Consider the following 17520-nt stretch of genomic DNA (forward strand, 5'->3'; position numbering starts at 1 on the left):
TTTAGAGAGTATTATTATCCAAACACTATTTATAAGAATTTTCTCAAACTTTTTACAAAGTATGAATAGACTATACTCGTACTTGTTTGTCGATGAACTTCTTTAAATCATCAATATCTTTAATCATGCTTTTAAAAAAAATTAAGAACTATATTTTGAAAATACATATTGCGATTTGATTTGGGTATTTTTACCCAGCCACGTGGTCCAGTCAGAGCGTGACATGTGTCACTCTAGGGAGAGTCCAAAGTAGATCTACCAGGGCATGACACATGGCAGGCAGATACCCCAAAGGAAATGGCGGCCTTCAGGGCCCATTTCCCAAGAGAGCCACAAAACGGCACAACCCACCAAACATAGGTTAGAGTGACCTAGGTAAGGGCACAATTTCCAATGACCCTATAAATAGAGAGATTTACCCCATTTTGGGGACACGTTCATTTATTACCTACAATCAATTCTCTCACAACAGAGAAAACACCTGATCTCGGGATCCGAGAAAATATTTTACTTTCCACCTTTTTACTCCAAACACTTTCTAACTTGATCGTCGGAGGCGGAATTCCAACTATACGAAGCTTCCGTTATTTTGCAGGTACAGCTGGCGGGGAATCAGGCTTAGTGACATAACTCTCCCGCAGGACACAAAAAACCCCAAAACATTTGGCGCCGTATGTGGGGAGGGTACCTCTAAGATCGTTTCTCAAGAGACTATACCGCCTCCTATAGAAAAGTAGCCTACGGCTAAGGTCTTGATGCAAATTCTAATTATGTATATACCTGTGATTAATTTGCTCCCCAATATTACAAATGTAAAATTGGATCATTACAGGGTCATTGAAAAGGCGAAGGCCATGACCAGGAAAGAGACACACAAAAGCACGCAATCAGCAACGCTGAGTACATACAAGCTACGAATTATAACAAAGAATCTCTAGCATGTTACTAGAAATCAATTAGCACACACAATTTAATTATTAACCCAAACACATGCCTCAACTGTTAACATTACTAAGACTTCACTAATTACTAACAATAATTCATTTCATTTCATTCATTGATTGGATTAAGCAATAGAAAAGGTTGTCTCCCCATGCTCCGAGCCGTTTTGGAACATCAATAAAAGAAAAACCCCATGCCTCCTTTCGAAAACATCAATAAACATCCAATGACAGACGGGCGCGACTCCGTGGCCATAGGTAGTATGAGATCTCATCTAACTCCTTATAGTTTAAAAAAAAATATTCGAAAACAAGAGACTCGTAGATCAGACGGCCTCTAGAAAGTACACGGCTAATACCCCGTCAACCCCAACCCCTGATTGTCAATACTCTAGATGTGCACAAATCCAGAGTTTTATTGATCATCCTTCTTGCACTTTACGTGATTTACCAGTTTAAACTTGGTGATGACTAAAATGCAAAAAAATACTACCAATCATACATCAATCATTCAAACAATTCAGATTTCCAATTCAATTCTTGATTTATTAGTGACAAACAATATTTAGTATTGAATCCTTTAACTACCTCGGTGTATAAACACCTTAAGTGCATAAGGCACCTCAATCCTCAACCTCGTCTTATAAGACTTTAATTCTCCCTTTATTCATTCGATTTCAATAATCATGAACGAGTAATAAAATAATTCATTCCACATATTCACGTACCTTTACCTCTAAGCTCATCTTGCAAGTTAATGCATAAATGATACTTACAAGATAAATTAATTAATACGCATTTCTCATACATGAAACAAAACCAATCATCACATTAACGCCAATCAAACTTACTACCATACAATTCCAACCAATCCACAAGTTTCCTAACATGATTCTAAAGTTTTTCAATTCCTTAAACATGCTTCTAAAGTCAAGGTTTTCGTATTCTTGTACGTACCTTGAGTAAACGAGTTGGTTGGCCACTTTAGGGACTAAAAATCGCCTTCTACAAAGTCCTCTCCAAATCAAACAAAAATAATTCAATCAATACCCAAACAATATAATTTACAGCAATACTAACTTACTTCAAAACCCCTTAAACCATTGAAATAATCCTTTTAATTACTCACAATATTCAAAGTTAATTATTCAATAGTTCAACTATAATTTTATATGTTAAAATCATGAAAATATAGCTTATAACATAAAATTCCAGCAACTTTAAAGTAAGGATTATAATCTGGAAATTTAGTTTTAGATTATAAAACAACCTCATAAACATCCCTACTTGAAATAATCATTATATAGTAGGTTAGTATGTTAAAAACCTAAAAATCCATCATAAAACCATGATTATAAAACCTTTAAAACCAAGATTAAAAATCTAAAAATTTAATGCAATAGTAGGATGTATGAATACAACAATCTAAACTTGAAATATATAATTAGAATTCAATTAGTTTCATAAAAACTCAATCAAACCTTCAAAATTCAATTAAACAAACTTTAAAACCTTCCTTTTTGCTAGAATTAAAATTTTATATATTATTCTTAAAATTTCCTACATAAAAACCTTAAAATACATACTTATTATGAATTTACAGCAAGTTTAGAGCTTTATAAAAATCTAAAAATTTATTTTAAACATTAAACCTTCGTTAAAAATCAAAAACTGCCCAAGAACCATATTTAGAGGCTGAATTTGGCCACAAGAGGGTGTTTGGTAGTGAGTTTTGATTAAACGTCGTTTACACACGAAAAACACTATTTTTTTGTAAAAATCGGACGAGTTAGAATCTAAACGTGATAAAAAAAATAATTAAGAACGGAGATCAAAGTTGATTACGGAAAACTGATAATTTGTTTTTGAATTAAACATCATCATGATCATAGTAGAATTACAATATAACCATGCTTTAATTAAATAACATGTAGAACACGGTTTAAAACCCCAAAACATGAAAACTAACATTTTTAAGCCCTAATATTATGAACGAAATTTCTGAAATTTTAAAGTGTATAATAAGATTCATTATACTCATAATTTAAGATAAATTATAACATGATTAAACCATTAAAATCAATTAACAACATCATAAAAATAATTATCAAACAATGAAGGAATAGGGCAAAATAAGAAGGAAGGAAGAAAGAAAAAGAGAAGAAGAAGAAGAAAAGGAAAAAAAATGAAGGGAAAATAAAATAAAGAAAATAAAGGGAAAAGAAATAAAGACTAACCTTTTTGTGTGGGGGGAAATTTGGGGATTCATGGGGTATTTATAGGAGAGAATTTTAGGGTAGAATTGGCCTCATGAAAATAATGGGCCAATTAAATAAACAAATGGGTTAGGCTTTGTTTTTATGATAATGGGTTGTAGGATATAGGTTCATTAAATAATTTAGCCTAAAATATTTCTTTGATCCAATTAATAATTTGAAACTTTTAAAACTAAATTTTGGAAAAATACAAATAAATATTATAAATAAAATAACATTTCATTTATAAAATATTTAAAAATACGGGGGAACACTTTGATTGATTGGTCCAAGTTCCAATTCCCAACACAGGGAAAGAGAAAGGCCATCCGGCATACTGTGCCGGATGGTAGTAAGAAGACTTACTCTGATGCTCAATTTTTCATTGAGCAAAAGAGAAACCAGCAACTGTTTGACTCGGCTTCAACGTCGACTTTCCCAGACAGCTTTAAAAATACCTCCATGAGGTATTCCCAATCGGTATAGGAGAACCAGTCAGGCAGCCCCTCCGTCCATTATGGTTCTCAGATGATCGGCTCAGTCCCGTATGTGCCCCAACAGCCATACAGGAAGGGGTGTACAAAAACTGGACCGGACCTGAAACCTGACCCGGACCGGACGTGACCCGGACCTGTTGATTCAGGTCCGGTCCTAGTCCTTGAAAATCAAGGTTCCCGGTTCCGGTCCGGACCCGGTCTAAAACCGGGGGTTTCAGGTCCGGACCTGAAACCTGGTTAAATTGCATTAAAAAAAATCAAAATAAAAAACGCAGCTCTACTTCATTTTTTATTTTCTTTTCTAATCGTAACTCGCTGCTTGCCTCCTATCCTCCCTCACTCTCACTCTCTCAGGCCGTCAGGCGGCACCTCCCTGCCTTCCTCACTCTCTCAGGCGACGCCCACCGCCCAAGGCTTGCTACATCAGCCAAACAACCACCGCGAATCTCCGGTAAGTTTTTGCATGTTTAATTTATTCTTTATTCTTTTGTTCTTGTCCGAAATTCCTAATTATGGTGTTCATGTTCTTGTTTAATTTTTTTTCGAATTTATATATGTGGTTTTTATTTCGTTCGATTTTATTTATGTGGGTTTGATTTTTGTTCGAATTTATATATGTGGGTTTTATTTTTGTTCGATTTTTTTGGTCGAATTTTTGTTCATTCTGGGTTTACATATTCGAATTTATATATGTTTAATTTTTGGAAGTATGCTTAATTTATATATGTGGGTCGAATTTTTGTTCATTTTGGTCGAATTTTATTTATGTTCAGAAATTATATTCGAATTTATATACGTATTCGAATTTATATATGTTTAATTTTAATATTGTGGGTCGAATTTTGTTCATTCTGGATTTGTTCGATTTACGTATAATCGTATATATTACTCTGATTAGTATAATTGTGGTATCTTGTCTAGAAGAAAAATTCAGGACTTTAGAATTTCGGCTATGTTTACTGCAAGAAGTTGCATATTCAATTTAGTACGGCATTTCGCTTTTGCTTCTTCCAATTTTTGACTGAACTAATTGTCCTATGATTTAGCTTGCATATTCAATTTAGTATGGCATTTTATTCAGCTATAAGACTTAATAATTTTGATCCAACATCACTGACAATCTGACATATCCAATTTACCAGCACACTATCGTGCTTGAATTAGTTGAGAAATCTTAATGTGATGCTATAAGCTCATTGAATTTGAAAATAATGCTGGATAATTGGATATAATCATAAAAAGAAAAGTATGTTGAAGGATAACATCCCTACCCTACCTAAGAGCTTATCCTTCTAGATCTGCAATGGTTTTGAAGTATGCTTTACATTCAAAGAATATGTTTAAATCCGATCTAATTTAATCCCTAGGATCAACTTGGAGTTCCTTACGATTAGCTTGTTTTCTGTTTTTTTGTTTAGTTACTTATTCTTGTTCTTATTCTTGCAGACTTGCACATGGCTAACAAGGGAGTGAAGGAACCACGGATTCTTATGTAATGTTATGAGTTTTCGTGGACTCATTTCTATTTTCGGTGGACTCATTTGAATTTTTGGTGTTTGGAAATTGGGACTTTATATACTTTATGCAGTTTTGTGATTGATAATAGGTCTGGTCCAGGTCCTCAGAATTACCTAATTCAGGTCTCCGGTCCAAATAGGTCTGGTCCAGGTCCGGTCCGGTGTATACCCCTACATACAGGTCGTTTGTCTAGCCTTACCAGCAACCTGCCCTCTTTGGGGTCAGGCGGCATATAATGTCTAGCCACTAGGCTAGAAGCTCCGTCTGCTGCAACTTGGAGAACAATCCTCTGCGTTCTCCAAGGAGATAACCGAGGCGGCCCAGCCGACCAAGGTTAAGAATATGTTGGTCGGTGCCTATGATGGTACCACCAACCCAGAAGACCACCTCATGGCTTACATCAACCTCATGTACTTGTAGGGGTTGGATGACGCCGCATGGTGTAGATGCTTCCCAGCCACATTGAAGGGCATTTCCCAACAGTGGTTCAGCAACCTGCCAGCTGGGTGCATAAAAAATTTCAAGACGCTTGCGTTCTTGTTTGCCTCAAACTTCTCCATGAACATACCCGCCAAAAAGACAAGCCTTGACTTGGGCGCGGTACAACAGGAAGATAGGGAGGGGCTCCGTTCATACGTCAAACGGTTCAATCTGGAGAGAATCCAGATCCAAGGATTGTCTGACGATGTTGCTTACACAGACTTCTTTAAGGGTCTGAAAGACGGGTCGACTTTTAAGTTCGACCTCGTCCGGAAGAGAATCTCAACTCTTCAAGAAGCGCTGATGGAGGCGGAAGCCTATATGCAGGCGACCGAGCTTTGCTCCACCAGCAAGCAGTCGAACTCAAAGAAGTTTGACAAACCAAAAGGGAGTCGGCAGGAACAACCGGCTTAGAAAGCTAAAGAGAGCAAGAAGAGAAAAGAAAGCTAGGCAGTTGAGGATTCTGATCAGCCGTCCCAGAAGAAAAAGAAAGAGTTTAAACTGTACATCCCAAGGTACGAGTTTAACAAAGACTGCTACACCATCCTCATGGAGATTAAAGACCAGGTGACTATTGAGAAGCCCGCTGCAATGAAGGGTCCGACCAAAAACTGGAATAAAGACAAGTATTGCCATATCCATGAGGATATTGGCCATGACACCAACGACTGCTATAGCCTCAAGCGGTTGTTTGATAGATTAGCTGATAACGGGGTGTTGAAATCTTACATCTTTAAGTTCGAGGTGACCCTGAAGACGAACCCTAGGCAGCCGTCCAAAAAGCCTGCAAAGCCTACTAGTAGTTCTGACACAGATCAGGACCCGATATACACCATAGAAGGCGGCTTTGCCGGAGGGGGCCCAGCTATCAGAGGCACCAAGGACCATGTCAGAAAGATGGATGTCAACTCAGTCGATGAGGGCCAGGCGTCTACCAACACATTCCCTTGACCGCAGCGAAGTTTGCCGGCCGCATGATGACCCTATTGTCATCGAATGCAAGGTAGCCAACAAGAGGGTTGGTCGGATCCTCATTGATACCGGTAGCTGGTAGGCGTGTCGCGTACCTATCAAAAATAACCTAACAGACCAATACTAATGTAGACTGGCAAGTAAGGGTCGGATCCCAAGAGACTAAGGTTCAAAAATAATTAAATAGACTCGAATTTCTACTAAGAAAGAATCAATTATAATCAATTATCTACGGAACTAAGTATGAGAAGAATTCGAAAATAAACTAAATGAGATGATTAAATCAAGTACTTAAAACATCCAAGATCTAGTTTCACCACAATTATTATCGATGCAATTGTAATTCTACCCTTAACATACGATTGCAATCGAACGGGGAAAAGTAAACCCTAATAAATACCAAGGATCTCTCTCGAGTGTCAATGGCTTCCCTAACATACAATCAATCCTATTCTCATGGTATCATGCATATTAAAGACATTAAACACATTACTCTCACTTCCCAATTATCAAACCCAACTACTCTCGTGTTGAGAATCAAACTCTAAATTGATTTACTCAAATCCGTTTATACCCAACTCTCGCTGTGATAAAAACAATGGAATAATCGCAATACTATAGTTACGTCTAACCTAGCATTGGCATAATCACAATCAATTTAGCAATTCAATTGTTAAATTTATTAAAGCATTTAAAGATTTAATTCATGCATCAATAATAATAGGGCTACACTAGATCTTGAATTAAAGAATCTACTCACACATGATTAAAGAAACAAAAACAATAATAAATAACAAAAACATAATTAAATAACAAAGGATGAAAAATAAAGACTAAATCTCGAATAAAATTGAAAGTAGAAAGTTTGAATCTTGAATCTTGAATTACAAAAACTTAGAAAAATAATGGAGAACTAGTTCTTAATAATAGAAATTGAAAAATAATATAAACTTAATGAATCTCCCAGAAAACAAGGCTAAAAAGTATTTATATAAGCCTAAAAAGATAAGAAAATCGGCCAAGCCTTGGCGCACAAGAATCTCAGGAGGCACGGACGTGCCTCTCCATAGGCACGGACGTGCCTCTGTACGTAGCATAATTGTTGCAGCTTCTGTCTTCCAGGCACGGACGTGCCTGATGCTGGGCACGGACGTGCCTGGCTGCTCTGACGGGCACGGACGTGCCCTCCTGCTAGGCACGGACGTGCCTAGGGTCGAAACAAAGGGTGCTGCATATGGCTTGGAGGCACGGACGTGCCTCAGAGTAGGCACGGCCGTGCCTAGCTCTAAAATTCCCTATTTTGCCTTTTCTTCAACCATCAAGCTTCATGGGCCTTGGCTTAACTTCATGGCTTCGTAATGGATCCAAATTAGCTTCATTATTCCTGAAAAACATCAAAAACAACAAAACTACCCATAAAAGCATCGGATTATCAAACTAAACCAAAATACGCCAAAACGGACTCAAATACTCAACTAAACTAACAAAACTAACTAAAAATAAGCCAAATAACATACACAAAACACGGCATATCAAACTCCCCCAAGCTAAACTAATGCTTTTCCTCAAGCATTTAACCATGAATCACAAGGGAGGAGAATGACAACTCCTCAAACAATCACAATGTGCCATCAAGTTCAAAACCACGATATAAAAAAAACGAAATCAAGAGTCAACATGCACAAAAACCACCATTCATCTCATATACTTGGACTTGACAACCAATCTTACCACACATCTCCCCATACCTATTCACACAAACATGAATAGTTCTCACTTTAGTTGTGAAAAAAAATAAAAACAATAACGCTCATGTGTTTTCGGGGTGAAAAATGAAGCCACTCAACCTAAGCATAGCATGCATATCAACTTCACACAACCGGCCTCTTTAGGCTTGCAATGTGACTTTCTCCACTTTTAGTGATTGATGCAAACACGAAAATCATGAAATCCATATTAGGTAAGCTCGGTAAATAAGGATTAGACGACATATTTTGGGAATGTGGTGCTCAAAATAAAACAAATCCTAATGCCACTACACATTCAAATGTCGGGTTCAATCCAACCTTATTTCCCCCAACTCCATACAATTATAAACATAGCCCTTTATTCTTTCCTTCCCTTTTTTTCTCTTCACACAAAGAGGAAGGGATTAAATAAAAATAAAATGGAAGACTTTTCTATTTTTTCAAAGGCCTTTGAGACCATATTTCTTTTCTTTTTTTTTTTCTTTCTTCCTTTTTTTTCTTTTCTTTTCATAATCTCCCTTCTTTTCTCTTTGTTTTCTTTCCGTTTTTCATTTTTTTTTCATTTTTTGTTTTTTTTTTCAACATCATTCACACTCATAGGGCTTAACAAATGTAAAACACCTTCAAAATAAACCTAGAAAAATAGCTCTAAAGCTTTAAATGTAGGGTATCAAGAATGGGTTAATATGGCTCAAATTGGTTCAACCTATGGGTGAATGTAAAATAAAAATAAATAAAAACAAAAAGAAAAAACATGAAGGCCTAAAATGTGGAGGCTCTAATTTCTACAAGGAAATTTCAATCATCTTTTCGCGACATGCATCATAAAGTCTCAAATAGTCAAAAAGCAAGACCAAGAATTCGATTATATGAAGGACAATCTAATCACACAAGAAGGAACATGATTGAGGTAGAGTGAAATCAGTCAAATAAGGCTCAAGACTCTCACCGGGTACACAAACTATTCACATAAGTAGAGCGGGGAGACCATCCTGGCCACAACCTAGCTCAAATCCAAGCACATCAATGAATGGGTTTTCAAAAACTCTTTTTTTTTCAAAAACCACACATATGTGATTATAATCATAGAAGCATAGTCATGCAATGGCATATTATTCGACACTAGAAAGAAATAAACTACCCAAAAACTGAAATAAATCTAATATATACAAGGTGAAAAGCATATCCTCCCCCAAGCTAAATCATACATTGTCCTCAATGTATGCATATAACAGTGTTAAATGAACAAGGGGAAAGGGAAACAACCTACTGATCAGGAGGGGTGGGGGGAAAGCCATACCTTGGGTCGGTGCTAGGACCGCCCTGAAAGTGTTGTCGCATCATGCCCCCGATGTCATAGAACTCGGCCTGGAAGGTGGCGAGCTCATCCCGCAGGTCGCCGAAGGTGGTCTCCATGCTATCATGGGACATCGACAGGTTTATGACCGCCCTCTGCGTGTCACTGACGTCCCTCCTCAAGTTTCCCATGCCAAGCATGACATGGTTCATATCGGCCCTCATGGAGGCAATCTTCTCCTCCAAGCTAGGTGGGCCTTGCGGCCCTGGAACTAGGATATCCTCCTCCATGTGCGCATGGCCCTCTCTTGCGTGCAGCTGGGCTCCCTCCCCCACACGCAATGGGACACCCGCAAATGCCATAGAAAATAGAGCTCCTTGGCTGAGCAAACTCCCCCTGTGTTACATCTAGCAAATAGGGTCCAGGAAAATAGTCGGCAGATAAGTCTCATGGTTGGGTGGATGATGCATGAGGTCTTAGAGTGGCTAGGGTCATAGTCATCTAGCGCAGTCAAATCCCGCCATGTGTTAAAGTCACTGTAGCCAGTCAACCTACTGTAGTTTGGTCTACCTATTTGGCCAAAGGTGGGGAAGCCTAGCAAGACATTAACTTCCCTCACCGTAAGGGTGTGATGTTCACCAAGACAATTGAATGAAACGTCTCTAGGGGTGTGGCTGTCGGGTCTACGATGGACTTCTAAGGTAGAAAGAAACTCGTATGTAATGTTGGAGTAGGTGTTGGCATGTTTGGCTAAGAAACCACTCCATCCTAGCCGGCTAAGTATGCGTTGGACCTCACCTCCCATACCCAAGGTTTCCATAGCCTCTTGGTCAAATAACCGTGTAGGCACTAAAGGTCGGGATCTAAGGCGAATAAAGTTCTTCATGTATTCCTCATTTCCCTTGAAATCAATCCCGAATGTCTCAATGGGTGGAATATGGGCAAGTGGTACGAGAGGAGGTTGTGGAACGGGAGGGGTTCTAAGGTTTTTGGAAGAGGTGTTTCTAGGGCGGTTTCTTCTTTGGTTTGAGGAGGAGGCCATAATTGCAAGTTCACAACAATGTATGTAGTTCAAGAACAAAGAACAGTCAATTAATCAACCACCTTTGTCACAAACTCACAATTATCAACAATAATCAACTAAGTGCAAAATAAATCTCACAACTACACTACACCAACTTTTAATCACGATTATCAAAACAAATTAAACAACCCAACACAACTAACTAACTCAAACAATTTCTATGAACAATTTGTAACAAATTAAACATAAAAATCTAGAGAGAGAAAGTGCAAGATTAGAGGGTACCCAAGGTGTGGTGGGTGTTTAATACCCGCAATTGATCCACAAATGTTGCAAATATCGCCTTAGAATCCTTTCCTTGCTACCCAATTGCTCCAAGAAGTCTGAAATCAAAAAGCCCCAAATTGATTTTCAACTTAGGGGTCTTTGAAATTTTGCAAGAAATTGGGGTTTGGATTGGTTTTTGATGGTAGTGGGGTGTGAGATTGAGTAGAAATGTTGAAAACTTGAAGATTATTGTAGAAATTTGTGAAACAAAGTGAGAATTGATGGGGGTTGGCCGAAATTTGAGTGAAAGGAGAGGAGAGAGAGACTCTTGAGTTTGAAAGTTGAAAAATGGTGAATGAAAGAATGAGGGAGCCCGTGCCTCTTTATTCGGGGGGGGGGGGGCACGGACGTGCCTCTTCAGAAATCAAATTTTCAAAACATTCTGCCTCAAAGGCACGGACGTGCCTAATTATGCAGTTTTTTTTTTTTTTTTTTTTTTTTTTTTTTTACGAATGTCAGAGGCACGAATCGTGCCTAGTTGGAGGCACGGACGTGCTTCTCCGGAAATTAAGCTCCCCAACTTTCTGCCTCAGAGGCACGGACGTGCCTTTTCAGGGGCACGGATGTGCCTCCTTGCGCAGGCCAATTCTCCCTTAGCGTTTTTCCTCCTTGTTTCTTCTTCTTTTTGCTTACTTTTCACCTAATTTAACACCAAAAACAAAACAAAAACTAGACATAAGAATCAAAACAAAGAAATCAAGATAAATTAATGAAAATAATAAAGAAAGCTTAAAGAAATAAGAGTAAAAACTCAAAAATGGGTTGCCTCACATTTATCGCTTGTTTATAAGGTCTTTAGCTTGACTGTATGACTTCTCAGGAGCTTAGTGATGGGGACGAGAGTGTGATATCCACCCCCTCATCGATGGGATCACCGACTCGGTAGTGCTTCACTTGATGTCCGTTGACTTTGAAAGGTTCCCCTCTTGTGTTTTCCAACTCAATAGTGCCATAGGGGAAGACTTTCCTAATCTTGAACGGTCCCGACCACCTAGACCGAAGCTTACCAGGGAATAATTTCAACCTAGAGTTGAAAAGAAGGACTTGATCCCCTTCTTTGAACTCCCTTCTCACAAGACCCTTATCATGCCACCTTTTAGTCTTTTATTTGTACAACTTTGAACTTTCATAGGCTTCAAGGCGGAGCTCATCTAGCTCATTTAATTGTAATAATCTCTTTTCTCCTGCCGCTTGAACATCGAAGTTTAAAATTTTAATAGCCCAAAAAGCTCGGTGTTCTAGCTCGACTGGTAAGTGGCACGCCTTTCCATACACAAGTCTATATGGGGTTGTACCAATAGGAATTTTAAAGGCCGTTCGGTATGCCCATAGCGCATCATCAATCTTAACTGACCAATCCTTCCTTGTCCTTACAACCGTTTTCTCCAAGATAGATTTGATTTCTCGGTTGGACACTTCAACTTGGCCACTAGTTTGTGGGTGGTAGCCAATGCCAAGTCTGTGTTGTACTCCATATTTCTTCAACATTGCTTCAAACCGATACTCCGTGAAATGTGTTCCCCTGTCACTGATTAAAACACGTGGTAAACCAAAACGAGGGAAAATAACTCTCTTGAAAAACTTACTTACCGTCCGAGCATCATTGGTTGGAGTGGCTATTGCTTCCACCCACTTTGAAACATAATCAACAGCTAGCAATATGTAACGGTTGCCATGAGAAGAGGGAAACGGACCCATGAAATCTATCCCCCACACATCAAACAACTCGACCTCGAGTATGTTGTTAAGTGGTATCTCGTTCTTCTTAGAAATTGTGCCAGTCCGTTGACATCTATCACATGCTTTGACATAGGCATAGGTATCCTTGAACATCGTAGGCCAATAAAATCCACATTGCAAAATCTTTGCAATTGTCTTCGAGGGGCCTGCATGTCCACCACAGGGTAAGTCATGGCAATGTGAAATAATGTTGCTTACCTCAGTTTCTGGAACACATCTTCGGATCATGGCATCCGCGCATTTCTTGTATAGGAATGGATCGTCCCAAAAATATCTCTTTACCTCAGAAAGAAATTTCTTCCTTTGTTGAGAAGAGTAGCCATGAGGCATTGTACCTGTTGAGAGAAAATTAGCTAAGTCAGCAAACCAAGGGGATTCAGTCTGTAATAAAGCTAGTAAATGTTCAGCAGGAAAAGAATCATCAAAGGGAGTATCATCTCCATCCTTAGGGTCAAGGAGAAGACGGGAAAGATGGTCTACAACAACGTTCTCTGTCCCTTTGTATCCCTGATTTCGATGTCATAATCCTGTAGCTGTAGAATCCATCGAATCAACCTAGGCTTGGCATGTGTTTTGGTCATCAAGAACCTCAATGCTGCATGATCTGTATGTATGATGACTTTAGAACCTACCAATAAGAATGAAACTTGTCAATAGCATATATAACTGCTAGCATTTCTTTTTCAGTTGTGGCATAATTCATTTAAGCAGATCTCAAGGTCTTGCTAGCATAGTATATGGCATGAAGCTTCTTCTCCTTCCTTTGCCCCAACACGGCTCCTACCGCATAATCACTAGCATCGCACATGATTTCAAACGGCAGACTCCAATCAGGGGGTTGCATGACTGGATCAGTGATTAAAGCTTCCTTCAACCTGTTAAAAGCTTCAAGACAAGCATTAGAAAAGACAAAAGGGACATCCTTGGCCAATAGCTCAGTTAAAGGTCTAGCAATTTTCGAAAAATCCTTAATAAAACGCCGATAAAAACCTGCGTGACCAAGGAAACTTCGAACTCCTTTTACAGAGTTAGGAGGTGGTAAGCGCTCTATGACCTCTATTTTAGCTCTATCAACCTCAATACCCTTATTAGACACGACATGACCTAAGACAATTCCCTGTTGTACCATAAAATGGCATTTCTCCCAGTTTAAGATTAGATTAACTTCTTTACATCTTTGGAGAACCTTTTTCAAATTTTCAAGACATACATCGAAAGATGTTCCATAGACAGAGAAATCATCCATAAATACTTCCATAGAGTTTTCTATGAGTCCTGAGAAGATTGCCATCATACATCGCTGAAAGGTGGCAGGAGCATTACATAATCCAAATGGCATCCTGCGATATGCAAAGGTGCCATATGGACATGTGAAAGTAGTCTTTTCCTGGTCACAGGGATGGATAGGAATTTGAAAGAAACCTGAATATCCATCCAAGTAACAGAAAAAGGAATGCTTTGCCAACCTTTCAAGCTCTGATCAATAAAAGGTAAGGGGAAGTGATCCTTCAGGGTGGCCTTATTTAACTTTCTATAATCTATACACATTCGCCATCCTGTGACAGTTCTAGTGGCGACTGGCTCACCCTTGTCATTCTTGACAACGGTCATACCTCCCTTCTTTGGTACTACTTGTACAGGGCCAACCCACTTACTATCAGAGATAGGGTAGATTATACCTACAGTAAGCAATTTCAGAACCTCTTTTTTAACTACCTCCATCATATTAGGATTAAGTCTTCTCTGAGGTTCTACAGAAGAGGCATGATAGTTTTCAAGAATGATCTTATGCATACAGAAAGAAGGATTAATACCCTTAATATCATCAATGGTGTACCCAATGACACTTTTATATGTTTTCAAAACGTTGAGCAATTGCTCCAATTCTGTGTCCTTGAGTTCAGCATTGACAATAACAGGATATGAATTATTTGGACCAAGATATGCATATTTTAAGTTAGAGGGGAGGGGTTTCAACTCTACCTCGGGAGGCTTAGAACTCTCCGCAACACTCATTACTTCCAATGTCTCTCTGATCGGGTTCTGATTTGGATCGGCCTTTGCTTCATCAAGTAACCTGGTATACTCCTTAGACTGCCAATCTCCATTATCATCTTCCTTCCCTAATAGCACTTGTTCAAGAGCATCATCATTCTGATTCAAGGGAAGTTGCTCATTCTGCAACTCATCGAGCATATCAACCTGACAAACAGTGTCTCCCATAGAAGGAGCACCCATAACATTCAAAAGTGAGTATTCCAATTTTTCATCACCTACTTCAAAAGTAATCTTACCTTTCTTCATGTCTATAATTGCACCTGCAGTAGCTAAGAAAGGTCTACCTAGTATGATAGGAACATTCACATCCTCATCCATCTCCATCACAACAAAATCACATGGAATGAAAAACTTACCTACTCAGAGGGGTACATCCTCAAGTACACCCAAAGGAAACTTCACTGACCTGTCTGCAAGTTGTAGAGATATGCGTGTGGGTTTGAGTTCACCCATCTGCAGCTTCTTGCATATATACAGTGGCATGAGGCTCACACTTGCACCTAGATCACATAGTGCCCTGTTGATCTCAATATCTCCAAGCTTCACTGGAATTGAATAGCTACCTGGATCTCCTAATTTCTTAGGGAGAGTGTTCTGCAAAATAGCACTGCACTCTGCATTCAAAGCAACTGTAGTATTCTCTTCTAATTTCCTCTTGTTAGATAGCATATCTTTTAAAAATTTTGCATAAGAAGGAATCTAAGATATGGCATCTAGGAATGGAATATTAATATGAAGCTTTTTAAGAACATCGAGGAACTTACTAAACTTTTTCTCAAGTTTAGCTTGTGCTAATCTTTGAGGAAAAGGAACCTTAGGCATATATGGAGCAGGTGGCTTTAGTGGTGCTTCCTTTGATGCTTCCTCGACCCTAGCATCCTCTACTTCCTTCTCACTTGCACTCACTTCTTCAATGACCTCTCTTGATGGCTCCTTGGTAGGAGGATCTTCTAACTGCTTTCCACTCCTCAGGGTGACGACATTCATTTGGCCTTTTTGAGATTGTTCAGTCTGGCCCGGGAAGGTTCCTGGAGTCTTTAGGGCTTGGCTAAATTGGTTGGCCAATTGGCTTATCTGATTCTCCATAAGTTTACCCTGAGCCTGCAGCTGTTGGATAGAGCTATTTAGATGTTGGATGGCACTGTTTGTTGCGGTTATAAAGCTCTCTAATGTCACCTCTAGGCTTGATTTCTGAGGTTGTTGTTGCATTGGTTGGTGGGCATTGGGTGTTTTCTGTTGGAAACCAGGTGGTGGTTGGTTGTAGGTGTTGGGTGGAGGTGGTGGTGGAGGGTTTTGTTGTGCCTGGGAATTTTTGTATGAGAAGTTAGGATGGTGTTTCCATCCTTCATTGTAGGTGTTGGAATAAGGGTCATAAGGTCTCTTTGGGTTAGAGGAGTAGAAAGCATTGGCTTGCTCGATTGACATCTCTTCCGTATTCTGCGAAATCTGTGGGCAATCTGGAGCAACATGACCCTACACATTACATAACTGACACAACTCCTGTGGGGTGTTAGAAGTTCCAACTTGGAACTTATCAAACCTGCTTGTTAGTGCCTGCACAGAACTAGTTAGCATAGTTAAAGCATCAACATCAAGTTTACCTCCCTTTTTCACAGTGTTTCGGCCTCCAGGATGATAGTTATCATTGGCCGCCATCTTTTCTATGAGCTCCCTAGCTTCAGTGGGGTTCTTTGTCAAGAGAGAACCTCCTGACGCAGCATCTATGTAAATACGGAACTCATGAGTCATGCCATTGTAAAAGGTCTGCATCAAAATCCAATCTGGAATGCCATGGTGAGGGCATTGTCTCTGCAATCTTTTAAATCTCTTCCAAGCCTCATAGAGAGACTCATCATTTGACTGCTTAAAAGTTTGTAGGTCATTCCTCAATCTTGTAGTCTTCTCATTCCCTAAAAACTTCACTAGGAAGGCCTTCACTAACTTGTCCCATGTATCGAACGAGCCAGTGCCTTCATCTCTTAACCACTCCTTTGCCCTGTCTCGAAGTGAGAAGGGGAAAAGGCGTAGTCTGATTGCATCATCTGTAACACCATTCAACTTCATAGTATCACATTTCTCTAAAAAGCTATCTATATGACTTACGGGGCAATCATGTGGTAGCCCTGCGAATGAATCATTGGATATGAACTGTGGCTTGAGCTCGAAGTGTTGAGCCGTGACTGGTGGTCTTATGATGCTTGAAAGGACTCCGGTAGTCGTATCAGGAATACCGTACTCCAAGAGGGATTTCGTTGGTTGGTCTACCATGTTTCTCCTGCGTCTGTTCCTTGTTCTCCTTCTTCTTATAGTTGCCTCAATCTCAGAATCAAATGGTTCAAGATCTTCTGAACCTGAGCGTCGTGTGGGCATGCACAAGAAAAAATAGAGAAAAGTATCAAAAACACAAGGGAAAATAGCCGAAGCAACGAAATAAGCCTAGCAAAAATGAATCACAAATAATATAATGAAACCGTTAGTCCCCGGCAACGGTGCCAAAATTTGGTAGGCGTGTCACGTACCTATCAAAAATAACCTAACAGACCAATACTAATGTAGACTGGCAAGTAAGGGTCGGATCCCAAGAGACTAAGGTTCAAAAATAATTAAATAGACTCGAATTTCTACTAAGAAAGAATCAATTATAATCAATTATCTACGGAACT

At 39.2% G+C, this 17520-nt stretch overlaps 2 protein-coding genes across 2 annotated transcripts; both read right to left on the bottom strand.

Annotated features, from left to right (window-relative positions):
- Positions 1–15217: 15217 nt before the first annotated feature.
- On the bottom strand, positions 15218–15526 carry LOC110718074. Its single transcript, XM_021896875.1, has one exon. It carries the CDS (start codon positions 15524–15526, stop codon positions 15218–15220), a length of 309 nt encoding a protein of 102 aa, XP_021752567.1.
- Positions 15527–15556: 30 nt separating this feature from the next.
- Positions 15557–17125, bottom strand: LOC110718075. The gene is made up of 2 exons (XM_021896876.1): positions 16412–17125; positions 15557–16330 (listed from the first exon to the last, which is right to left on the bottom strand). Exons 1-2 carry the CDS (start codon positions 17123–17125, stop codon positions 15557–15559), a joined length of 1488 nt encoding a protein of 495 aa, XP_021752568.1.
- Between the last annotated feature and the right edge of the window lie 395 nt (positions 17126–17520).

This window comes from Chenopodium quinoa, unplaced genomic scaffold, assembly GCF_001683475.1.
Source record: "Chenopodium quinoa cultivar QQ74 unplaced genomic scaffold, ASM168347v1, whole genome shotgun sequence".
Taxonomy (NCBI): Eukaryota; Viridiplantae; Streptophyta; class Magnoliopsida; order Caryophyllales; family Amaranthaceae; genus Chenopodium; species Chenopodium quinoa.

What these genes read in the sequence shown, in the direction of transcription:
- LOC110718074 (XM_021896875.1), bottom strand. Translation starts at nt 15,526, where the DNA reads ATGCTATCTAACAAGAGGAAATTAGAAGAGAATACTACAGTTGCTTTG.
- LOC110718075 (XM_021896876.1), bottom strand. Translation starts at nt 17,125, where the DNA reads ATGGTAGACCAACCAACGAAATCCCTCTTGGAGTACGGTATTCCTGAT. An exon ending in TGCTAACTAGTTCTGTGCAG is followed by an intron (nt 16,331 to 16,411) that starts GCACTAACAAGC and finishes TGTAATGTGTAG; the next exon opens with GGTCATGTTGCTCCAGATTG.